Source organism: Erinaceus europaeus, chromosome 18, assembly GCF_950295315.1.
Source record: "Erinaceus europaeus chromosome 18, mEriEur2.1, whole genome shotgun sequence".
Classification (NCBI taxonomy): Eukaryota; Metazoa; Chordata; class Mammalia; order Eulipotyphla; family Erinaceidae; genus Erinaceus; species Erinaceus europaeus.
Window position 1 is genome coordinate 9,247,657 of NC_080179.1, and position 26,458 is coordinate 9,274,114.

The window sequence follows — 26,458 nt, forward strand, 5'->3', positions numbered from 1 at the left end:
ACTGGTTTGGCGTACTGCACCAAAGCAAAGGACTCTGGGGAAGAGGACAGGGAGAGGGGCCGGGAGTAGTGGTATTCAGAACTCAGTACGTGATGAGGTCCTAGCTTGTGATTTGCAGACACTTATCATGCTGAGGTATGAAATTGTACCCATGTGCCAACAACTTACAGTTAGCCCCCAGCCTCCCCCGACAAAAGATATAAAATTCAAGTGTTGGAAGTTCGGCGGTAGCGCAGTGGGTTAAGTGCAGATAGCACAAAGTGCAAGGAGCGGTTCGAGCCCCCTGGCTGCCCACCTGCAGGGGAATCGCTTCACAAGTGGTGAAGCAGGTCTGCAGGTGTCTCTCTTTCTCTCCCCCTCTGTCTTGCCCTCCTCTCTCCATTTCTCTGTCCTATCCAACAACAATAAAACAAGGGTAACAAAAGAGAACAAATAAACATTAAAAAAATTCAAATGTTACATCATCTGCAATTTATCGTTTTGCATAAAAATAAATAAATGAAAACAGGATTGCTTATTGCAACGCTGCTCATAATCATGAAAAAGAAGAAAACAAACATCAAGAGGCTGGCTAAATTATGTCTGCAGTGATGCTTTTAGGAAGCCAAAGGAAGTTTGTTTTTTATAAGGTTCTTATAATTCCTTTCAAGGCCCCCTGGGATTTACCCATATTATTTATTGCACATTCTTGACAATGGCTTGAATCTTGGGTCATCTCATTCATAAAGTTTGGGAAGTGAAACACACCATTAGGTCTCTAAACTGAGTTTGTGTCAGAATTTGACAGGGTGCCTCAAAATCAGAGATACCAGGCTCCAGCTAAACCTATAAGATGTATATCTGAACATTAGAAAATATACAGGCTTGGGCCACAGAAAAGGGGTATGTGTGAGAGATTCTCTCTCACTTTTTAAAAAATCTGCTTCCCCCCCCTTTTGTTGCCCTTGTTGTTTATTGTTTTGTTGTAGTTATTACTGTTGTTGTTATTGATGTTGTCACTGTTGGATAGGACAGAGAGAAACAGAGAGAAGAGAGGAAGACAGAGAAGGGGAGAGAAAGACACCTGCAGACCTGCTTCACCGCTTGTAAAGTGACTCCCCTGCAGGTGGGGAGCCAGGGGTGCCACCTGCTACTGCCTGACCCCCGAGAGATTCTCTTATCTGAGGCTCTTAGGTCTAAGATTCAATCTCTAAGACCACCAAAAGCCAGAGCTGAGCAATGCTCTAGTTAATACCCACGCATGAAACTCATAAATGAATTTGACCTAAGAATGCATTTCATACTTCAGAGATGAAAATGTAAGGGTTTATCTCCAAAAATACTTATAGCAGATTTTACAAACTGAAGTGTATTATTCACAGAATATAATACACTAAATATTTATTCTAGCTAAATAAAAAGTCAGCTGATAAAAACCAATTTTCTTCTCCCTTTTCACAAAAGGATATTTGGTGAAGAAATGAAAATAATTCATACCAAAATATCGTTTTTCTCTTTGTTATTTAAAGTGGCACCAGGAGGGAAATAGGCAGTAATACTTTTTGTAACATCCAGATTTTTACAAAGGCTGTCCTGGATAGTACAGTCCATCCATCCTACATTAACTAGCCCATCCTAAAATGGAAAAAAAAAATCATGTTAACGAACAAAGAGATTTAGCTTTACTTAGCAAAAATAATCTATTATAAATCTGAAACTTAAAAAGGACTAAGAAATAAGTGATGCATAGCTGAATAACAGGATAAATATGATCTAATATAAACATTCTATCTAAGATTTATACAAAACATTTTTGGCAGTCATAGGATAGTCAATTCTTTCCTCTCTTCATTTTATAGAGGGTGAGAGACAAAAGAGATAGAGAGGGAGCAAGAAAGGAGAGAAACAGAAAGGGAGTGACACCCGTAGCACTGCTCCAATACTAGTGAAGCTTGTCTCCCCTGCTGGTGGGGACTGAGGGCTTGAACCCGAGTCCTTGCACATAGTGGTGTGTGTACTCCATGAAGTGAGCCACCACTTGGCCCCCAAACTTCACAATATTAACTCCCAAGTCGCAAAAGGAGCTTCAGTAGTGCTGAAGTATTAACAACAAATAGGTTAGATTCTCCATACTGATGGCGAAATAAATAGCAAAACATAAGGGTTGGAAATGACAAAAACACATCAATACAACTCACTGGTGCAAGTGGAGTTCATAATTACAGCATCCTTAGAGGTGGCATAGTGCGGCACATGGTTAACGTTCTAATTAGAAACAAACTAGTAATATACCTATCACAGAACAAGACAGGCTATAAATAAGTGGTCAAGAAATGACCCAAGAATAGTTGGAAAAAACTTCCAAATGGCAACACATTTATAAAATAATTGATGCTTACCAACATGCCACTCAGCCTGAGACGTGTCTGTGAAGTCAAACAGTCTAGGAAGGGAAAAAGCAAACAAAAAAATCCTTACTAGGCGACTGGAACTTTATAAGGATATATATATATATATATTTTTCTCTCTCTCTCCTTCCTTCTTTCCTACCTCCCTGCCTCTTTCTTTCTTCCTTCCTTCCTTCCTTCCTTCCTTCCTTTCTTTCTTTCTTTCTTTCTTTCTTTCTTTCTTTCTTTCTTTCTTTCTCTCTCTCTATTGGATAGGACAGAGACAAACTGAGTGGGGAGGGGGAGATAAGAGACACCTGCAGATCTGCTTCACCGCTTGTGAAGTGACACCCCTGCAGGTGGGGAGCCAGGGGCTCAAACTGGGACCCTTGTGTGGTTCCTTGTACTTTTAGGAAACTGTCCTTAACCTGGTATACCACTGTCCAGCCCTCCCTAACTACCCTGCTGATTGTAAAGCACTGTAAGTAATTAGACTTAAAAAGTATTGTAAGTAATTAGACTCAATTATAAATATTGAGACTGACCTTTAGTTACTAGGTACATACTAATGCCAGTTTAAAAATTTTTTTTCAATATACAATAGATAAAATCTGTGTATCAGGCCAAAATGAATCAAAATCCCTTGAAAACAAACTGAGTTTAAGGATGATTTCTGCTAATGTTTCAAGGAAGTAGTATAAATACTGAGAAGTACTAGAGGGGGGAAAAATTTACTCGGGATTAAATATATGGAAATTTATGAAGGAATTAGGGTAACGTAGTAATTTTTAACTAACCATTGTCTGAATAGGATTTATATAGTACAGTGTGTGGTTTGGCATATAGTATGTTGAACTTTCAATTTAATTTGCTGAGAGAAAATCCCTGGATGTAGATATTCTCATGGCCCTGGAGGTAGTGCAGTGGTCAGAGCACTGGACCCAAGAGCATGAATTCCAAATTCAACTCCTGGCATCACGTGTCAGTGATGCTCTAGTTCTCTCTCTCTCTCTCTCTCTAAACAAACAGGAAAAAAAAAAGAATAAAAAGGAAATGGACATTTTCATCTGTCCTCTTCCCATATATATTCCATGAAGTAAACGTATACATTTTTGTAATGTAAAATTATAAAGCAGGGAGCTGGGTGGTAGTGCAGCAGGTTAAGCGCATGTGGCGCAAAGCGCAAGGGCCGGCATAAGGATCTCGGTTCGAGCCCCTGGCTCCCCACCTGCAGGGGAGTCGCTTCACAGGCGGTGAAGCAGGTCTGCAGGTGTCTATTCTTTGGGGCTGGGTGGTGGCGCACCTGGCTGAGTGCACGTTATAGTGCCCAAGGACCCTGGTTTGAGCCCCTGGTCCCCACCTGCATGGGGAAAGCTTCACGAGTGGTGAAGCAGGACTGCAGGTATCTCTCTATCTTTCTCTCCATTTCTGACTATCTCTATCCAATAAATAAATAAAGATAATAAAAAAATTTTAAAAATTATAAAGCAAAGTCCACACAAATATATATCAATAGATATTTAATTATAGATATGAGTCAACCCATATCTGTGATCTTGGGAGAAATAATGCAGTTTCCAATGGAGGTGGGAGGAAAGGTGTAGAATTGTACTCGTTATCTTATAATTTTGTAAATCAATATTAAACCACTAAATTTTTTTTCAAAGTCCATAATTCAAAAAATTTATTATTTGGTAATAAAAGGTAATTTATGTGAGAAGATGGTGACAGCTATTGGTCTAGTGGTAATCATTTTGCAACACATAGGTATTAAATCATCAAGTCATCATATGCTGTTACATGTCAACTCTACCTCAAGTTGACTGTCACCTAAAAATTCCATGTCATCATCACAACAAAAACATAAAATTACCTTCTCCACTGAAACAAAAAGTGATCAGCCAGCCAATCCCAGCAGCAAAGGCAGTTTCTATGGAGTTAACAAAATTTCCTTTAAAAAAAAAAAAAGAGAGAGAAAGCAAAGCAAATTTATGATTACTTGTTCCTTGAAAATGATAGCCCCAGTGACACAAAAACAAGGCAAATGAACCTTAAACTAACTAGGCATCAGTAAGAATATCAGAAGTATATTTATTTATGAAAGCAATAAAATACTTGTTTACTAAACATTTAGTTGTACTTTTTTTAAGTTTTTTTTTTTTTTAAGTTTTTTAAAGTTTAAAGATCACAGCATTGTTTAGCTATGGGGTTTGGAGCTTAGTGTGTGAAGCTGGTATGTGTCACTGCTCTACACTTCCCTGGCCATGAGAGCTGCCTTTCACCAAACCCCACATCTCATATCCATGTCAGTTAACTCAATTATTTAACTTTTTAAGCAAATACAATTCATTTGTACATTTACATTTTAGTGTATGTAAAAACAACTGATACAATTTCCTTCTAAGAAGCACAGAATACATCAAAATTTCAACATTATGAACAAAATATTAACAGTGCCACTAATGGCCATCGATTTCAAAGTATCCTTGAAAACTGAGCCAATAAAAAGAATTAAGATTACCTGTCCATAATTCTGTCACTGTGCTTCTAACATGTTGCATGGCAAAGCTCACTAGACTTTCCTTGGATCTGTCACCATGATATTTAACTGCAGCCTATTTTGAAAAAAGAGAAATGTCTTACTTTTCAAAACTCATGAATAATGCCAATACTTTTAATTCTGTACCATTTGTGCACTTAACTTTATTGTAATATCTGTTTAATAGTACAGTGTATTTCCTAATATGCTGAGAATCTTGATTGTACAGATTCCATGGAAAGTGTGTGTGTGTGTGTGTGTGTGTGTGTGAGAGATATATTTATTTACTTTGGCTAGAGATAGAAATGGAGAGGGAAAGGGGAGGCAGGAGGTGGGTGAGAGAAAGACACCTGTAGCACTGATTCACTGCTCATGAAGTTTCTTTCCTACAGGTGGGAACACAGGGTTTGAACCTAGGTCCTTGTGCACTATAATGTGTGTGCTCTATCACCTGGCACCTGGAAGATAGGATTTTTTTTTCTTCCAGGGTTATTGCTGGGACTCGGTGCCTGCACCACGAATCCACTGCTCCTGGAGGCTATTTTTTTCCCCTTTATTGCCCTTTTTAAAAAAATCACTGTTGTGGTTATTATTGTTGTTATTGATATCGTTGTCGTTGGATAGGACAGAGAGAAATGGAGAAAGGAGGGCAAGACAGAGAGGGGGAGACAAAGACAGACACCTGCAGACCTGCTTCACCGCCTGTGAAGCGACTCCCCTGCAGGTGGGGAGCCGGGGACTAGAACCCGGATCCTTATGCCGGTCCTTGTGCTTCGCACCATGTGCGCTTAACCCACTGCACTACCACCTGACCCTCATTTTTTTTTTAAAGATTTTATTTATTTATGAGAAAGATAGGAGGAAAGAGAAAGAACCAGACATCACTCTGGCACATGTGCTGTCAGGGATTGAACTCGGGACCTCATGTGAGAGTCCAAAGCTTTATCACTGTGCCACCTCCCGGACCACCATGATTTTTTTTTTTTTTTTTTTTTTTTGACCACAGCACTGCTCAGCTCTGGCTTATAAGTCTGAGTTTTTGTTATCACTTAAAACTGGAAAAGGGAGATCAGAATTTTATGCAATGGGTCAATACCTGTAAAAGACTTTATAAACCATATAGCAATATATGCACATAGTGAGTTATGGACTTTATAAACCATATAGCAATATATGCACATAGTGAGTTATGGACTTTACAAACCATATAGCAATATATGCACATAGTGAGTTATGGACTTTATAAACCATATAGCAATATATGCATATAGTGAGTTATGGACTTTATAAACCATATAGCAATATATGCATATAGTGAGTTATGGACTTTATAAACCATATAGCAATATATGCATATAGTGAGTTATGGACTTTATAAACCATATAGCAATATATGTACATAGTGAGTTATGGACTTTATAAACCATATAGCAATATATGCATATAGTGAGTTATGGACTTTACAAACCATATAGCAATATATGCATATAGTGAGTTAGGTACTTTATAAACCATATAGCAATATATGCATATAGTGAGTTATGGACTTTACAAACCATATAGCAATATATACATATAGTGAGTTATGGAGTTTATAAACCATATAGCAATATAGGCATATAGTGAGCTATGTACTTTACAAACCATATAGCAATATATATATGCACATAGTGAGTTATGTACTTTATAAACCATATAGCAATATATGCACATAGTGAGTTATGGACTTTACAAACCATATAGCAATATATGCATATAGTGAGTTATGGACTTTACAAACCATATAGCAATATATGCATATACTGAGTTATGGACTTTACAAACCATATAGCAATATATGCATATACTGAGTTATGTACTTTTTATGACAGACTGAAATTCGTAAACATTTAATTGTGAAATAGGGCAAAGACAAACTAGTGACAACTAAAATTGCTTATAATAAATATCAAAATGTGTATTATGATTAGAGCCCAGTTGGATGGCATCTAAAATAGGAATTTAAAAAAAAAATCCTGTAAAATCACATTGTGTTTTCCCTAAAAATTTCCCTTATTATGAAGTTCCACAAAATTAAAACAAACAAAACAACAACAAGCAAAAACGGATTCTCATCCTTACCATTCCAGACCTAAACATGAAGAGGCTGGGGTAACTGTTGACTCCTTTCATCCGGCAAAGCATCCTATCATCTCCACAGTTAACAGCTCCGATACGAAGTAATCCATCCACTTCTTTAGCAAAGTCTCTCCACTGGAAGAAATATAAGAAAATGTAAGTAGACTTACTCTTACATGATAACAGTTCTTTCCTTGTTGTCTTCAAGATATATTTTCTTTATGGAGACATTTTTTTAAAAAATCAAATAAAGACCTTTTTTAAAACCACATCTCTAAAAGCATGTGGTATTTATTTCTGCTGGCTTCATTGCTACTAATAGAAAAATCCCATAGAATTAAAAGAAAAACACCCTCCAATACCAGATTATAAATAACACAAGTAACCAGGATGTAAAAATACATACCGTGGGAGCTAAATCATGGCAGTGTGAACATCCTGGAGAATAAAAGTTCACAAACCACAGTTCTCCAGAATTAACAGCAGCATCTAAAAGTATATAAAAATGAAATAATTATGCATAGTGTAGCTTAAAAGTTTTAAAATGATATCAGAGAAAATGGCTGTATATTTCTCAGACTGTCTTTTTTGGGTCACTTTTTCTATGAAAAGAAACTATGGTGAGTCTTTCAAAAGTCAGCTTTCGAATCTTGTAATCCCTGGATGAAGCTACTGAGAGATGAGTTATACAGTAAGCCAAACCAACAGGATCAGTTGGTAGTAGAGACCCACAACCCAGTAAGTACAGTGTTTAAATACACCTGGAATGATACTACTAACTATGTGAGTCACCGTCCCTAATTTTTTTTTCCCCACAAAAACTTCAGGATCAGTTCATCTTAGCTTAGTAATGAGGACCGGTCCTTGAGTTTACTGGGTATGTTGGCAATTACACACTGAACCTATTCATTAATTATTTATGAAAAAAGTCTCTTGTGACTATAATTTACTTCTAACCATTATTTCAAATTTTATATAGGCTACTAGTCTTTTATTAAATGTTTTTTTCTGCATAGTAACACACCTAAATTTTTTAAAAAATATTTGTTCCCTTTTGTTGCCCTTGTTTTATCATTGTTGTGTTTATTATTATTGTTATTTTTATGTCATTGTTAGATAGGACAGAGAGAAATGGAGAGAGGAGGGGAAGACAGAGAGGGGGAGAGAAAGACAGACACCAGCAAACCTGCTTCACCAGCTGTGAAGCGACTCCCTGCAGACGGGGAGCTGGGGACTTGAACAGGAATCCTTACGCAGGTCCTTACACTTTGCGCCACCTGTGCTTAACCCGCAGCGCTACCGCTGACTCCCACACCTAAAGTTTTAAACCACGTGTTACCAATAAAGCGACTCTGGGTGAACCTATGGATTAGTAAGCTAGTAGGTTTTGTTCCGTTTCTCCAATTACATCTCTAACTCTGAAGTTCTCTGTCCCACTGGCCCTTGTACAACACACTCAGTGACAGACTAGTTGATAAGAGAGTCATAACCGTGCAGGGAAGAAGTTATGATTTCATATAAATATGCAGTAAAGTTTGAATTCTGCCTGTTTGTGAAATGGGCATGAGCCCTATCTGCTAACAATCCAAATGATTCAAGCTTTATTCCATTTTCTTTGTAGGGAAAGTATATTCTTGTCCACTTTACTTGTCCAAGTAAAATTCAATGAAGCGAATATACTACTTTTATCATGCTCATGAATAACAAAATGCTTCTCTGCAATTTTTTTTCAGCTAGTGTGCTATTTTATATTTTTCTAAGTAAATGAGATTGTAATAAAGCAAAGTAAAATCTTATTTCAGATTTGTAATCGATCTTCATAATGGAATACTACTCAGATGTTAAAAAAGACGAGGTTATCTCCTTTGCCTCATCTTAGAACTTGAAGCATCATACTAAGTGCGATAAGGCACAAAATAGGGAACAAAACTGAATGAGCTCACTTATAGGTGAAACCTAAGAAATAAGGACAGAGAAAGAAAACACAAAGCAGGTAGCGCAGCGGGTTAAGTGCACATGGCGCAAAGCGCAATGACCCAGTTGGATCCCAGTTGGAGCCCCCGGCTCCCCACCTGCAGGGGGGTCACTTCACAGGCGGTGAAGCAGGTCTGCAGGTGTCTGTCTTTCTCTCCCCCCTCTGTCTTCCCCTCCTCTCTCCACTTCTCTCTGTCCTATCCAACAACAACAATAACTACAACAATAAAACAACAAGGGCAACAAAAGGGAATAAATAAATATTAAAAATCTTAAAAAAAAAAACACAAAGCAAAATTCGGACTGGATGGGGTGTAGTGTAGTGTACTAGTGGAAAGAACTTGGGAAGGTGGGAGAGGTAAGGGGTGAAGAGGAGGATATTTAGGTCCTACACTGCACGATGACGTACAAAGACCTAGGCTCTGTGTAGTGTGCCCCGAAGAAAACTTTCATGGAGAGATTAGATTGTACCCAAGCGTCAACAGCTGCATTGTAAAGTAGTATTCTCCCCCTCCACCACATAAAAATGATAAAAAAATTTCTATCAGGTAAATCTACTTGTTTGAAACAGAAAAGGAGTAACAGGCCTCCTTTGGTGTATACAAAGTTGGGAAGAGGCCGACTCGACACTTTCAGTTTTCTAAAATGTATTCAAAATGCTGGAGAATTAATGATAATATGATTTGTTTCCACATAGGTCACAGGTCAAATGAAATCTGTTTCTGAAATGACCATATACTTACCTACAACTCTGAAACTTCAAGGCTCTGACACCATAAGGTATTGTAGAGTTTGCAACAAGTTCTCCTGCATCTAAGCCCTAAGCTAATGGCTTTTTTTTTTTTTTTTTTTTACTTCTTTCTATATTTTGCTAAAGAAATACGATTTTTTAATAGTCAACTGTTCTAAAATCTGTTAAGATCAATGTTTAATATGCAGTACATAACAGATTATCCTACTAAAACCTCTGGAACAATTTTAAATACATTCATCCCCAAGAAGTTTAAGTAAGAATGTGGGACTTATTAGGATTAGAAAATCATGTGCCCCCCCCCCCACTTACCAAATTCTCTTCTATCCAATGTTATGATTTCAGGATCATCATCATAAATACCTAATTTTAAAAAATCACATAAAATTATGTAATTAAAGACAAATTACTACAGAAATTACCTACACTACTGTTTGAATCATCAACAATAAGGCTGCTACTCTAAATCTGAATGTTTAAGAATATGCAAGACATGGCAAGAAAAGCCTGGAACCATATGCACATTTAAGAAGCGATAAAATGAATATTAGTTTCTTCATATGAACTATATCTTATGTATGGTGGTTCCTAACAGTCACACGATTTTATTTCTATGGGAAATTTCAATTGCATACATATTTTTAATTATAGAATAATTACAGGCTTACAGGAGATTTTAAAAATGTACAGGCTCGTGGTCCGGGAGGTGGTGCAGTGGCTAAGGCACTAGACTCTTAAGCATGAGGTCCCGAGTTTGATCCCCGGAAGCACATGTACCAGCATGATGGCTGGTTCTTTCTCTCCTCCTTTCTTTCTCATAAATAAATAAATAAAATTCTTTAAAAAAAAAAATGTACAGGCTCCCATATGCCCTCCACTCAATTTCAAGTGGTGACATTCTATGCAACTTTAGTCAAATGCCAGAACTAGTACAAGATATCAAGTTAATATTATATTACTGCTAAATAATAGTGAGCAGCTCACTTAGTATTTACTAGAGAAATTAAAACCAATATAAGAAACATCCTCATTACTATATAATTGGAACAATAGGGGTGGACTTAGCATAATGGCTATGCAAATAGATTCTCATTCCAAAGTCCCAAGTTCAATCTCTTGTACCATCGTCAGCCAGAGCTGATCAGTGCTCTGTTTTGTTTTTTAAAAAAAAAAGTCGCCCAGGAGGTGGCCAAGTGGATTAAGCACTGGACTCTCAAGCATGAGGTCCTGAGTTCCATCCCCGGCCGCCCAGAGTGATGTCTGGTTCTCTCTCCCTCTTCTAGCCCCTTCATTAATAAGTAAATATTTTTTAAAAAATTAAACATTTTAGGCTTTGTGGGACACATGGCTTGTCATAACTATTACATCCTGAAGTGTGGAAGAATACAGACACTACGTAAGTAAACAGACCTGTGTATTGCAATAAAACAGCATTGGGGCAGACCATACCAAGCTTGAGAAATACAGAAGGCAGATAACTGATTAAAAAGCTATCATTTAATTCCCCAATAAAGAAATAAAAAAACAGAGCTATCATGAATACACTCACAAATATCATTTGAAAACAAAATTAGTCTTAAGAAACAAATATCTTTGACATGAATTTAAAATATTTTATTTAGTTTAATACAAATGCCCACTTCAAATCTTGCCTGTCCTGGAGGCTAATTAGTGACAGAATGCTCTCTCTTGCCTTGATAACTGTGTTTCCTTTCCAGCTCCCTTGAATTTTAACACCTTATCCTGTCAGCACCTTGAACCATTATTAATGAGGATTCCCCATACAAGGAAGAGTCCATCACTTGAGTGAGCAGTATTCAACTTAAAATTTAGCCTTTCCTGGGAAATATGATGTTCTAAAGATAACAGACTTCAGAATTTAATGTTTAATGCAAATGTGTTAGATAAAATAGCAAACCTTATTTAAAAAATATTTAACAAGATTATGATTCAAACATCTTAATATAGCTAAGTACCTAAGCACTTGACTTTGCTTTTGAATTAGACTCCTGTGTTGTTCTAAAACAGTCAGGGTGACATATCAACTAAAGCAATAAAGTGGCAAAATGAATTTTCTAAAGCTACTCAAACAGAAACAAGGATTACATAGGGTGTATCACATTCTTACCAAAATCATAGCGATAGTAGTTCCAGCTTTCATACTGGCTTCCTCCTTGATTTTCTGCGAGTCCTTTTTCTCCATATTTATCATACTTTTTACGTAGGTCTTCATCTTTGAGTACTTCATAGGCTCTATTTATTTTCAAAAATTCACTATGTGCATTTGGGTTATTCTATTAAAAAATATTAGAGTGATTGGTTCAGCTATACAATCAAGTCTCTTTGGAACCTCTATGTGGATTTATTTAATCCTTGAGATTTCTAGAACAGACATCAAAATAAGGAAGCAGTACGATACAAATAGGTTGAAATAAAGTATTTGAAAGAAAAAAAAAACACACCACACCCTCAAAGATATCAGACAATGAAAATAGGTATTAAGGCCTTTTCAAAAGGCTGGCAGATGTAATCAAATGTTATATCTTCTGAAAAAGTTAGGTCATAGAAACCCTTTATTTTGGCTAATTTTTTAATGTTATTATTGTTACTGTTATTTATTTTGTTTGGATAGAATCAGAGAGGAGAGAAAGAGAGAGTCCACAGCACTGACACTGAATTCCAGGTGGTGGAGGCCAGGGCAAAATGTGGGTTGAAACACAGCAAAACAGCACAAGATGCGAGTGATTTATTTTGCTAGCCCCAAATCCTCAATTTAGTAAATATTATTTTAACCTCTAAAATGAAACTATAGTTTTTTTAATTTGTTATTAAAGACAACCCCATCACATTAGTTTAAAAGACTCATGCAACTCAGTCCATAAAACAGATAACTCAAAACTGGCTTTAAAACTTCTCACTTGTTGTTTCAGAGAATTGGTTTTCTAAGAAAGCTTTCATCTAAATACTTCAATGTAAAGGTCTACCAAATCTCATTGGAAACTTAAAAAAAAAAAAAACTATTACTTTGGGAGGCCCGGCGGTAGCGCAGCGGGTTAAACGCACATGGCAGAAAGCACAGGGACCTGCTTAAGAATTCCGGTTCGAGCCCCAAGCTCCCCACTGCAGGGGTGGGGGGGTGGTGGTGGTGGGGGTGGTGGGGGTGGTGGGGGGGGTGGGGGAGTGTCGCTTCATGAGCGGTGAAGCAGGTCTGCAGGTGTCTATCTTTCTCTCCTCCTCTCCATCTTCCCCTCCTCTCTCCATTTCTCTCTGTCCTATCCAACGACAGCAATAACAACAATAACTACAACGATAAACAACAAGGGCAACAAAAAGGAAAAAAATGGCCTCTAGGAGCAGTGGATGTGTAGTGCAGGCAATGCACCGAGCCAGAGGCAAAAACAAAACAAAACTATTTGAAATAGAGAAATCGAAAAAGTAGAAACCCTAAATACAGCAGAATGTGTATTTCAGGAGATTGTCAACTAACAAGGGTTTAGAGAAATGATTTTATTGCTCAGTTTTTTGCACTCAAAATAACTCTACTTTAAAAAGTTTTATCTTGGGAATCGAATCGGGCGGTGGCGCAGCAGGTTAAGCACCAGAGGCGCAAAGCGCAAGGACCGGCTTTAAGGATCCCGGTTCCGGCCCCCAGCTCCCCAACTGCACGGGAGTCGCGGTGAAGCAGGTCTGCAGGTGTCCATCTTTCTCTCTCCTCTCTGTCTTCCCTCCTCTCTCCATTTCTCTCTGTCCTATCCAACGACGACATCCATAACAACAATAATAACTACAAGGGCAACAAATGGGAAAATAAATAAATATAAAAAGATAAAGTTTTATCTAGAAAGTATAAGCATAGGGGCCAGTGGTGGCACACCTGGAGAGCACACAGTACAGTGATGAGGATCCAGGTTCAAGCCCTGGTCCCCACCTGCAAGGGGAAAGCTTCACAGAGTAGTGAAGCTGGGCTGCAGATGTCTGTCTGTCTCCCTCCCTCTGAAGCCCCCCTCCCTTCTCAATTTCTATGTCTCTACTCAATAATAAATAAAAATATTTTTAAAAAGAAAAAATATAACTTATCTTTCTTTTTCAAACTTTACTAGGAAAAAAATAAATTATAAAAATAGGAACTTAAACTGATTTATATTTGAAAGATTACATTACTGGAGACATAATCAAATATTTATGTTGGAATTAACTGGATTGGGTTGCTCTCAAGATGTGGTTTAGTGGTCTGGGAGATGGTGCAGTAGATAAGGCACTGGACTCTCAAGTTCAATCCCTGACAGCATATGTACCAGAGTGATGTCTGGGTTTTTCTCTCTCTTCCTATCTTTCTCATTCATAAATAATCTTTAAAAAAATAATAGATCTACCCTGTTACTGTTAAAAAAAAAAGACATAATCTTGGTCTTGAATTTGTGTGTGAAAATAAAGTTGAAGGATGCTATTATTAGCCATTACTAATATTTTTAGCTAGATACAATCTCTAATTATAATCTATTATTATCCTATTTGGACATTTATTTTAACTGATTTAAATACATGTCATCTTATTAAAATACTGTAATTTCACATGTATTTTTTTAATGCAGTGTCTGAAAATGAACTCAGGCCTTGGCATGTGCAAGACCACTGAGTGTTTGTTTGTTTTTTTTTTTAAGAGATACCTAGATCCCCCGGCCCTGGTGCTCCGATGTGGTGCCAGGGCTTGAACTGAGAGCCTGCTGCATAAAGTGTACATTCTTTCCGGGTAAGCTGTCTCTCCAGAGTGGATTAGGTTGCTCACCTCTCTGCACTCACAATAAACTTATTTAAAATATTTTATCTAAAAAAGTGCCATAGTCACATCTTTCTGATGCCTGGGAGGAGGCATAGTGGATAAAGCATTGGACTTTTTTTAAAGTATGTGGTCCTGAGTTCAATTCCCAGCACCATATAATGCCACAATGACACTGGTTCTCTCCCCCAACTCCAAATTAAAAATTAATCTTAAAATAATAAAAACATGAGTTAATTTAGCTTTGAGAAATGCCACATTACTGGAGACATAATCAAATATTAAGTTACAAAGAAATGTCCACCTACCGGATTTTTATCAGGATGTAATTTCAATGCCAATTTTTTGAAAGCTTGTCTTATTTCTCTACTGCTTGCAGTTTTGGAAACGCCAAGTAAGCTGTAAAAATCCTGATCTGTGCCCACTAAAACAGTCATAAACACTATTAGGAAGCAAAGAATGATCCTTTTCAAGTCTCTGACATTGTCATCTTTATTTAGCCAGACTCCCATTCTTTTCTTTTTCTTTATAAAAGTTCTGATTTACATGAACACTCAGATATGCTGCAGGTTCCAGTTGATATAATATGAAAGTCTGAGACTTCTGTTGGCATTACTCCAGTGGAAAATCAAACATCAAGAAACAGGTCTCCCAAAATGTTTACCTAAAGAGAGGAAATCAGGTGATAAAAATGTTCGACAAAACCCAGCAATAACATTATCAAATTACGTGATCAGCAGGACAAGTTCCATTCAATGGCTTATCCGAGTGCTCCAAGCTCCATTCTTTCTTTCTGTTTGTTTGTGAAATCACTCAAGAGAGCAGCTAAAAGGAAAAAGAGCACACTCGATTGTTCCTAACCAGACTTTTCCTTTCTTTGTCTACTCAGCTTAAGTATTGCCTTTTTGTAACACTCCTTCCTTTCTGACTACTTCTTCAACCCTCCCTTTATCTAAAGACTATACTTTCAGGGATCATTTCTATAGTTTGTTACTAATTTATCTAATTTTCATTATAGCCAGCCAGACTTCATTCGCAAGAAATATCCTTTGGGAGAATTACTACAGGTGGAAGCACAAGACCTTTCCAAGTGATCTGTATTTTTCATAGAACTCTTTCAAAAGTGGCAATGGATATGTTAGACAACTTTTACATAGTAGGTCATGTCTCTCCACCCCACCTTCGTTTTCACAGCAGGTGCTTGTATTACATCTCAGTGGAGCCTATTTTATAGAAATAGCAGAGCAGTGACTGCAAGTTAACTGTAGATGTTTTGCAAAGTTTATTTTTGATATAAATATAGGGGAAAAAAAGAATCGAAAAAGGGAACCGGTGATTAAGCCATGCTCACCTGTGGAGGGCAAAAATAATCTCCAGTCATCTGACTACTGTAAAAAGCGATTTAGTAAAGCTTTGAAAAATTTAATGCTTGGGGGGGGGGAGTTAAAAACAAAACCAAACTAACCTTCCTAGCATCTTCAATTTCTCCTTTTTTTCATTTCATCTTTAAAGCTCTTCCTCCTGACCTGTAGATGACCTTTGGCTCACTGCTATTCCCTTTTTCATCTCTCTCCCTCTCTCTTTCTCTCTCTCTAATGGAGATAAACAAATACCCACAGTAGAAAACAATGACCGGGAGACAGAAGGATCGTCTTTTTCAAGAATATATTCTCCAACCCGGTTCAGACCGAGTGGAGTTTCTCCCCTACGGGAAGTCTCCAGTGCAGGTGGGTGTGCCCGGCCGCGCTCGGGGCTCAGCTGCCCGCCAGGTGGGAGCCGCAGGTAAAGCCCCGGCCGCTGCCGCCCCGCCGCATCCTTCCTTCCAGAAGGGGATGCGCCCTGGGGCCCCGGGGAGGATGCCAACAGGGTGGGGAAGTGAACAAGGCTGCTGGCTGCTGGCTTCCAAAGCCATGAGGTCGAGAATCGGGGAAGGGAGGGTGGTGGATCAAAAGTGCCTGGGTAACTGAGGTTCAAAGTCAGAAGCCGGAGCAAGAATCGGGGGGCAGAGGAGGCAACTAGGAGGGAGAACTGGGCGAAGAGCTCAACACCCACCGCAGGAGTCGAGAGGAGGGACGTTTTCGGATGCACAAGTCTGTCTCGCCTCCTTTCTTCCCGGAGGCCCCAGATCGCTCGCTGCCGGGTTGCGGCAGAGCCCCGACCCCAGTGCTCCGGCCCGTGCCCACCTCGGCGTCTCGGGGTTGCCTCCGGCGGCTGTAGCTACACCCCCATACTCGGATCCCGGTAGCAGAGCCCGCCCGGCCCGGGTGGAAGCTGCGCGTGCGAGATGGAGCACGAGCGCGCGCTCTGGCTGCCGGGCCGCCCCGCTCGGGACCCGCGAGCGCGCGCCCGCGCTAGGAGGCAGGAGCGCGCGCCCGCGCTAGGAGGCAGGAGCGCGCGCCGCGCTAGGAGGCAGGAGCGCGCGCCGCGCTAGGAGGCAGGAGCGCGCGCCCGGGCGAGCCGGGGCGGGGCCTGTCGCGGGGCATTGTGGGAAAGCATGGGGGCCAGGAAGCACTCGCCGCCCAAACCGCGGGGGACGGCTGCAGAGGGAAGGCGGTGTCGGGTTAGGTTGACGTGGACATCCGCCCGGAATCCGCACCCAGGTCCGGCTCCGGAGCCAACCCCGGAGCTGAGAGACACAGCGTAGCACAGAGGCCGTTGTTACGCTGACACCGGCGGAGGCAGCGCACGCTCACGGGCCGGATGAAAAAAAAAAAGGGGGAAGCCCCGCCCCTTCCTCCCCGTTGCCTTGGTGACGGGAAACTCGGAGGAGGGAGTCAGCGGGCCACTTCCGATTGACCCTTTTAGGGGAAAGGCTGGGATGGGGCACTGATGTGGAGCTAAGGCGGAAAGCAACAATTAGGAGGCAACAGCAAGCTTGAGTCAAGTGACTTTATTGCGGTATCAGGTGAAGTGAATTTGATTGCAGGCTCAGACTAGAAGAGTGAGAGGCTACAAGAAATTTGAGAGAAAATACAACATTTAAGATTGTGTTTTTAAATTATCTATTTATTGGATAGAGGGACAGCCAGAAAGCCAGAGGAGAGAGGGAGATAAAGAGGGAGAGAGACAGAGAGACACCTGCAGCACCGCTTCACCACTAGCAAAGCTTTTCCCCTGCGTGGGGGTGGGAACCAGGGGCTCGAACCCGGGTCCTTATGCATTAAAACGTGTGCTCAACCAGGTGCGCCACCACCCAGCCCCTGCGATTGTGTTTGTTTAAAAAGATGTAAATGTCCTATAGTATTGCTTGACTTCTCTAGTCATACAAGCTAGAAACTAGGGAGTTATCCGTACTCTTCTTTTTCCTTTAAACAAGATGGTGCAAAACCTGCATTTCTGGTGAGCAACAACAGATCAGCAGAATTGCACTTAGAATCATCAAACAGAGAGAAAACATGAAGCTTTCTACGTGTGACGTCAACCCTAGTGTGAAATAAGTGTTAATTGGTCACAATACCATGGGTAGGAAATAATGTCAGTTCATAAAAAAAAAAAAAGATAACTTTTTAAATAAATCCGTGGCTAAACATCTATTGCAGGAACGAAGAGGCACGAAGCAAGGCAGAAATGGCAGGAGAGCCTGTTGTAATAGTAGTTAACATGTATCAAGAACTCATCCTAGCACCCACTCCTCCAAATAATCTCATAAGGTATGTGATATGGGAGGCTAAGGAGAGGGGAAAATAGAAGGTTTAATTTGGTTGAAGTGTCTGAATCCTGCTCACTTGAGCAAGGAAGGATCTACTTAGAGGAAAATATTCCGACTTGCATGTATCTCTTTCAGGGCCCCTACGCTTATGTCCAAATACGGATGTGCCACATAAAACTCAAGTGAAATGTCTAGACTGGAAAAAAAATAGTTTTTGTCAAACTAATGTGTAGTATTTAGGCCCGTGAGTCTGAATAAAACCAATTAAAGAAAAATGTGTGGAAAGGGATTAAGGAGACAAGGCTCTGACGTTCCAGGTCTTGATATCGTCATGATAAGGCAGAGCTGATCAGTGCTCTGGTAAGTTATAGAGGGAGGGGCAACTCTTGAGGAATTCCAGTATCAAGAATGTAGACACAGCATAATGATTATCAGAAGACTTTAATGCCTGAGGCTGGTGGTTCCAGGTGTGTTTAAATTAATACTACCTTAAAATCTTAGAATTTTATTTTTCTGTAACCCTGGCTATGTGTAATGAGGTACAAAGAACCCCTGCTTTGTGAATTCAGAGGAATGAACAGTTCCACACCCTGACCACAAAAGTAAACTCCATGAAAACAGGGATTTTTGTTTGACTACAATTATAACTACTAAGTGAATAAATGTGGTTATTTGTTTTGAATGTGACAAATCTGAATTCTCAAATTGATTTTGGAAGTAGATTGAAAAGCTTACAAAAGACTGAATAAAGAAATTTCAAGTGGTCCGGGAGGTGGCACAGTGATAAAACTTTGGATTGTCAAGCATGAGGTCCCGAGTTTGATCCCCAGCAGCACATGTGCCAGAGTGATGTCTGGTTCTTTCTCTCTCCTCCTAGCTTTCTCATTAATAAATAAAATCCATTTTTTAAAAAAGAAATTTCAAGATATCTTAAAGGAACTAAGTATTAAGGAAGTTGATTCAGACAAGATACTGACTGAAATTTCTTAATTGGGCATGATAGTTAGGAGGTTATAAGCAGCATATGAAGCACATTTTTGGCAGAAGGTGAGGACAGAGTCCAGATTTCAGTGAGCTGAAGGGTATGGGAGATGAGGAAGTTAAAATAGCAAATAAATAATAATTACTCTGTTGAATGTTTGAATGAAAAGAGGAGCAGGGTGGCCCGGGAGGTGGCACAATGGATAAAGCATTGGACTTTCAAGCATGAGGTCTTGAGTTTGATCCCCGGCAGCACCAGAGTGCTGTCTGGTTCTTTCCCTCTCTCATATCTTTCTGATCAATCAATAAATAAAATCTTAAAAAAAAAAAGCAGGGAGGCTGTACAAGGAGGATGTGAGCTTAAGAGAGAAGCTGGTTTAGCCTTACTAATACATATAAACATATTTACAACTAACTAGATATCAAAAAATGGAAAGCTTCAGATTTACAGATAGGGACAGAGTCAGAGGTATATTATTTAGATGCATGTTAACTATTGCTCAAATAAACCTGTAATGGTGAAGGCAGAAGCTCCCAATTGATGAGTTACTGGTTTGCAGTTCAGTTGTTGACACATGGGTACAATTTCTCATCTCCTCGAATTAGATGTCTGTAGACCACTCTCACCCCCAGCCGAGGCCCTTTCCCGCCATACCCCGGGAACCAAAGCCTCTGCAGCCCCTTCCTTCCCTGTGCTTCCTCCCCAGAGTTCTTGCTTGTTTTGATCCACAATTCCTAACTACAAGAGTGCTTGGCAGCTAGTCAATACATGCATTAGAGTGGAATGAAAATCAGTATCGTGTTCAGAGAACAGGGCTCTGTTCTGGCTCCTACGCTATTTAATATTTATATCAGTGACCTCCCAGAAACTTCTTCAAGGAAGTTCATCTACGCCGATGACATCTGCTGTGCAACTCAGGCATCCAAGTTCAACATCCTAGAGGAAACACTCAGAAAGACATGTCTCTGATATCTGATTACTGTAAAAAATGGCAACTAATCCCTAGCACTGCAAAAACGGTATCATCTGTTTTCCATCTACACCATGCCTCGGCCTCACGTGAGCCTAATGTGCAGCTTGGCGATACAAGAATCCGGCATGAAGCCCAGCCAGTCTATCTTGGCGTTACTCTCGATCGCACTCTGTCATTTCACAAACATCTCATAAAAACTGCAGCAAAGGTGGGCGCGAGGAATAACATCATTGCAAGACTGTCCAGCTCCTAATGTGGTGTGAGCGCTTCCATACTACGATCATCCTCTCTGGCATTATGCTATTCCACTGCAGAATACTGTGCCCCAGGATGGTTCCATAGCCCCCATGTCCACTTGGTTGATTCCAAATTATATTCCTCCATGAGGATAATTTCTGGAACCATCCGTTCCACCCCGGTTCCATGGCTGCCAGTTCTTAGCAACATCGCCCCGCCAGATATTCGTCGGGATGCGGCATCATCTAAGTTCATTTCCCACGTCTACACTCGACCGGACCTGCCAATATACGCGGATATCTTCGCCCACCCTGTCCAACGCTTGATGTCTCATCACCCAATCTGGTCCCCTACGCCTACACTGAACTTCTCTGTTCCAGACTCTTGGAAACAGAGTTGGCAGTCAGCTGAGGTCAAGAACAAACACCTCATCACAGACCCCTGCGAGCGTCAACCTGGCTTTGACCTGGCACGTTATGACTGGGCCCTCCTCAATCGCTATGGAACAGGCCATGGCCGGTGCGCCGCTATGTTCCATCGCTGGGGAGCCAGAGACCACCCGAACTGCCCCTGCGGCTACAGACAGACTATGACCCACATAGTCAACGACTGCCACCTCTCCAGATTCAAAGGAGGTCTCGAAACTTTACATCAGGCTCAACCTGACGCTGTTGACTGGCTATGGAAGAAGGGCAAACGCTAGAAGAAGTGATCAGAGAAGAAAGAAGTATTCTTTTGTTCTTAAAGTTGTTATTGTCTGGCCTGCAAGTAAGGATGTAACACGGGGGTCGGGTGGTAGCGCAGCCCGTTAAGCACACGTGGAGCGAAGCGCTTGAGGTCCCCCCCACCTGCAGGGGAGTCACTTCACAGGTGGTGAAGCAGGTCTGCAGGTGTCTGTCTTTCTCTCCCCCTCTCTGGCTTCCCTTCCTCTCTCGGTTTCTCTTTGTCCTATCCAACAACAAATGACATCAACAACAACAATAATAACCACAACAAGGCTACAACAACAAGGACAACAAAAAGGGGAAAAAGAGGCCTCCAGGAGCAGTGGATTCATGGTGCAGGCACTGAGCCTCAGCAATAACGCTGGAGGGAAAAAAAAAAGGATGTAACACATTACATGTAGAACAAATAGATACATATGTATGTAACTATATATATATATATATATATATTTATATTTATAGTTTAGAAACCAGGCATAATCTTTGAGATCATGAAGTTTCCTTATTCAGAGACAGGAACCTAAGGAAGCCTGGGAAGATCTTACTCAAAGACAAATGTGAACAGATAAAATGGGAATAAAAACCTATATATATATATTTAAAATATATATATATTGTTTTTTTTTTAAAAAATTATTGATTGATTTGTTCCCTTTTGTTATCCTTGTCTTATTGTTGTTGTTATTATTGATGTCGTTGGATAGGACAGAGAGAAATGGAGAAAGGAGGGGAAGACAGAGAGGGGGAGAGAAAGACAGACACCTGCAGACCGCCTGTGAAGGTGGGGAGCCAGGGGTTCGAACCAGGATCCTTAAGCCAGTCCTTGTGCTTTGTGCCACCTGCACTTAACCCGCTGCACTTCCGCCCGTCTCCCTTATTTTTTATATTCTTAATAAAAATCACAATAACCAAAACTTATATATACTTCCTATGTCCCTAGGTATTATTTCCTTTGACTTATGTTTAATAGCATCTTTGTTACAGTTCTACAAGCTAAGGGTGACTGTTGTGTTAATTTTACAGAGTTTACAAACTAAGGGAGAGGAATGCTAAGCTATTTGCCCAGTGTTGTGGTTAGTATGTGGCAGGATTTGGGTTTCAGGAGCCGGGCAGTGGTGTGCCCTGTAGAGTGCACAAGGCTCCAGGTTCAAGTTCCCACTCCCCACCTGCATGGGGAAAGCTTCAAGAGCGGTGAAGTAGTACTGCAGGTGTTTTTCTATATCCTCCTTCCCCCTTGATTTCTCTCTGTATTCAATAAGTAAGTAAGTAGATAAGGGGTCGCACCTGTTAAGCACATACACTACAGTTGGCAAGGGCCTTGGGTTCAAGCCCTGGTCCCCCCACCTGCAGGGGGGTAACATCATGGTGGTGAAGCAGGGCTCCAGGTGTCTTTCTGTCTCTCTTGCTCTCAATCTGTCTCTATCCAATAACAATTTTTTTTTAAAGGGTGGGGGGTGCTCAGGCAGTAGCACACTGAGTTAAGCTCACACAGTACAAAGTGTGAGAATCGACAAAAGTATCCCGGTTTGAGGCCCCCTGCTTCCCACCTGTGGTGGGGGTGGGGTGGGGGGGGAAGTTGCCTCACCAACATTGAAGCAGGTGTCTTTTTCCTTCCCTCTCTATCTTCTCCTCCTCTCTCAATTTCTCTCTGTCCTACCCAATTAAAAGAAAAAAAAAAAGGCATTCAGGAGCAGTGGATTCCTAGTGCAGGCTTGGAGCCCCAGTATTAACCCTGGAGGCGAAACAAACAAAGAAATTAAATATTAAGAAAAGAAATAAACTGAGTCACTGTATTTCACCAAATACAAAAGTAAATTCCAAGTGGATCAAGGACTTGGATGTTAGACCACAAACTATCAAATACTTAGAGGAAAATATTGGCAGAACTCTTTTCCGCATACATTTTAAAGACATTTTCAATGAAACGAATCCAATAACAAAGAAGACTAAAGCAAGTATAAACTTATGGGACTACATCAAATTAAAAAGCTTCTTCACAGCAAAAGAAACCACTACCCAAACCAAGAGACCCCTCACAGAATGGGAGAAGATCCTTACATGCCATACATCAGACAAGAGTTTAATAACCAACATATATAAAGAGCTTGCCAGACTCAACAACAAGACAACAAATAACCCCATCCAAAAATGGGGGGAGGACTTGGACAGAATATTCACCACAGAAGAGATCCAAAAGGCTGAGAAACACATGAAAAAATTCTCCAAGTCTCTGATTGTCAGAGAAATGCAAATCAAGACAACAGTGAGATACCACTTCACTCCTGTGAGAATGTCATACATCAGAAAAGGTAACAGCAGCAAATGCTGGAGAGGGTGTGGGGTCAAAGGAACCCTCCTGCACTGCTGGTGGGAATGTCAATGGGTCCAACCTCTGTGGAGAGCAGTCTGGAGAACTCTCAGAAGGCTAGAAATGGACCTGCCCTATGACCCTGCAATTCCTCTCCTGGGGATATATCCTAAGGAACACAACACACCCATCCAAAAAGATCTGTGACACATATGTTCTTGGCAGCACAATTTGTAATAGCCAAAACCTGGAAGCAACCCAGGTGTCCAACAACAGATGAGTGGCTGAGCAAGTTATGGTCTATATACACAGTGGAATACTACCCAGCTATAAAAAATGGTGCCTTCACCGTTTTCAGCCAATCTTGGATGGACCTTGAAAAATTCATGTTGAGTGAAATAAGTCAGAAACAGAAGGATGAATATGGGATGATCTCACTCTCAGGCAGAAGTTGAAAAACAAGATCAGAGAAACGAAAACACAAGTCGAACCTGAAATGGAATTGGAGTATTACACCAAAGCAAAAGACTCTGGGGTGGGTAGGTGGGTGGGGAGAGTACAGGTCCATGATAAATTACCTAGTGGGGGTTGTATTGTTAAATGGGAATCTGGGGAATGTTATGCATGTACAAACTATTGTATTTACTGTTGAATGTAAAACATTAATTCCCCAATAAAGAAATAAATTTAAAAAATAAAAAAAAGGAAAAGAAAAGAAAGAAAGATAAAAAAAAAAGAAATACATGTTTATAATACAAAGATTCCAGCTGGGATTGTCTATACTGGAAGTACATAAGCAACACATCTGTAAGATGAGTGAAATATTTTTTTAAGCATTTATTAAAGGTAAACAAGATATTTTCATGGAGTTTTTTTCATAATACCATAATAGCTTGTCACAAATGTTTGACTTTGGGGATTAAGTGTAATTATTTTTTAAAAGAATATTTATGTATTTATTACTGGATAGAGACAGAAATTAGGAGAGGAGGGGGAGATAGGGAGAGAGACAGACACCTGCAGCCCTGCTTCACCTCTGCAGGTGGGGACCAGGGACTTGAACCTGGGTCCTTGCACACTGTGATGTGTGCGCTTAACCAGGTGCACCACTGCCTAACCCCTTAAGTGTAATTCTTTACTAGATCAGACCTATTTGTGAAGACATATTAGTTGATGTCTTACAATCATCCAGACCACCTACTAGTATGTTGAATTCCAGTGAATTTTGAGAGTTGCTTTTAGTTCTAATATAACTGTAATTTCTTTTTTAATTTTTATTTATTTATTCCCCTTTGTTGCCCTTGTTGTTTTATTTATTTTTTAAATTTATTTTTATTATCTTTATTGGATAGAGACAGTCCGAAATTGAGAGGGAAGGGAGGGCTGGAAAGGATGAGAGACAGACACCTGCAGCCCTGCTTCACCACTTGTGAAACTTTCCCCCTCCAGGTGGGGGCTGGGGGCTTGAACCTGGGTCCTTGTGCATTGTAACATGTGCATTCAACCAGGTGCACCACCCGGCTCCCCCTTGTTGTTTTATTGTTGTTATTGATGTTGTCGTTGTTAGGACAGAGAGAAATGGAGAGAGGAGGGGACAGAGAGGGGGAGAGAAAGATAGACACCTGCAGACCTGCTTCATCTCCTGTGAAGCGACTCCCCTGAAGGTCAGGAGTGGGGGCTTGAATCAGGATCCTTACACTGGTCCTTGTGCTTTGCACCACCTGCAGTTACCCTGCTGTGCTACAACCTGACTTCCTGTAATTTCTTTTTTTTTTTTTAATCTTTCTACCTACCTACCTAGTAAACAATAAACCTTTAGCTCTAATAATTCTTCCTTTTATGTTTATTTCCCTCATTCCAATTATTTTGACACTACATTTAAAGAAAAAAAATTTTTTTCCCTTTAATCAGGGTACCACTCAGCTCTGGCTTTGGGGTACTGAGGATTTCTTGTGTGTGCATGTCCTGTGTACTACCACTGTACTGTCTCCCTAGCCACCAAATTTTTAATGGAGAAATATTGATTTCTAATATTATATAATGGTCAAGTATATAGCACTCAGTTTTGTTTTTTATTGGGGAAATTAATGTTTATATCTGACAGTTAAATACAGTAGTTGGTACACGTGTGACATGGAGATATTGACAAGACTATAGGATAAGAGGGGTACATTTCCACACAATTTTCACCACCAGAACTCCATATCCAATCCCCTCCCTTGTAAGCTTTCCTATTTATCCCTCTGGGAGTATAGACGCAGGATCATTGTGGGGTGCAGACGGTGGAAGGTCTGGCTTCTGTAATTGCTTCCTCACTGAACAGGTCGATCCACACCCCCAGCCTGTCTCTCTCTTTCCCTAGTGGAGCAGGACTCTGGGCAATCAGAGCTCCAGGACACCTTGGTGGGGTCATCTGCCCAGGGAAGTCAGGTTGGCATCATGGTAGCATCTGGAACCTAGTGGCTGAAAAGCATTAAGATATAAAGCAGAACAAATTGTTGACTAATCATGAGCCTAAAGGCAAGAATAGAGCAGATGAAGATTTGGGGGGTCTTCATTTTGGGAAAAGCTGGTAGGTCTATTTTAGATATATTCCAAGGGGCCCATGACTTCACTAGTTTTTGCTTGAGCCGAAGCAGGTGGACCCAGGTTATTGTCTGGGGAGATGGTGTCGTAGTTGGAAAAATGACTGAAAAGCTGACCATTGCTCTGTCACTTCTTTCTACACAACCTCCTCTAGTAATTTGCTCGCAAATAATGAAATGACACATAGTGGAGTTATGTGCTGTCAGGTAGGCAAGGTGAGGATATTGGACGTTTGCCCTCACCCCCCGCCCCCAAAGGTGGCAAGGAAAGGCCCTTGTTTGTTAAGAGGGAGGAGATGCCCTGCTCATGAAATCAGTGATTTCTGTAACACTCCTAGCTGTGCGTTCTTCCTTCCCTCATGAGCACAAAGGCGTTTCTGTAGTGGAGGAACAGTGTTTACCTACCGGCTGTCAGTAGATCACAAGGCCAAAGAATAACCCAACTATGGGTTACCAGAACTTGAAGAACAACTC

The 26,458-nt window shown here is 40.5% G+C and overlaps 1 protein-coding gene, 1 long non-coding RNA gene and 1 pseudogene across 3 annotated transcripts in view; 2 read left to right on the forward strand and 1 right to left on the reverse strand.

Moving 5' to 3' along the window:
- DNAJC10 (DnaJ heat shock protein family (Hsp40) member C10) overlaps nucleotides 1–16,849 on the reverse strand; it is a 38,642-nt gene extending 21,793 nt beyond the window's left edge. The window contains exons 1-10 of one of the 2 annotated variants that reach the window (XM_016187695.2): nucleotides 16,709–16,849; nucleotides 14,834–15,189; nucleotides 11,877–12,042; nucleotides 10,061–10,111; nucleotides 7,430–7,512; nucleotides 7,027–7,158; nucleotides 4,888–4,981; nucleotides 4,240–4,317; nucleotides 2,379–2,422; nucleotides 1,477–1,614 (exon numbers count right to left, since the gene is read on the reverse strand). In XM_016187695.2, coding sequence (XP_016043181.1) covers nucleotides 1,477–1,614; nucleotides 2,379–2,422; nucleotides 4,240–4,317; nucleotides 4,888–4,981; nucleotides 7,027–7,158; nucleotides 7,430–7,512; nucleotides 10,061–10,111; nucleotides 11,877–12,042; nucleotides 14,834–15,037 — 990 coding nt within the window. In that variant the 5' untranslated portion in view covers nucleotides 15,038–15,189; nucleotides 16,709–16,849. Of the gene's footprint in view, nucleotides 1–1,476; nucleotides 1,615–2,378; nucleotides 2,423–4,239; nucleotides 4,318–4,887; nucleotides 4,982–7,026; nucleotides 7,159–7,429; nucleotides 7,513–10,060; nucleotides 10,112–11,876; nucleotides 12,043–14,833; nucleotides 15,190–16,577 lie in introns of both variants that reach the window. The other variant, XM_016187694.2, reaches the window with a different exon arrangement.
- Nucleotides 15,481–15,565, forward strand: LOC132534474 (small nucleolar RNA U3; annotated as a pseudogene).
- Nucleotides 16,850–16,903: 54 nt separating the features above from the next.
- LOC132534310 (uncharacterized) lies at nucleotides 16,904–18,175 on the forward strand. The gene is made up of 3 exons (XR_009546033.1): nucleotides 16,904–17,706; nucleotides 17,842–17,987; nucleotides 18,065–18,175. It is a non-coding gene; the product is annotated as an uncharacterized LOC132534310 (long non-coding RNA).
- The last annotated feature ends 8,283 nt before the right edge of the window (nucleotides 18,176–26,458 follow it).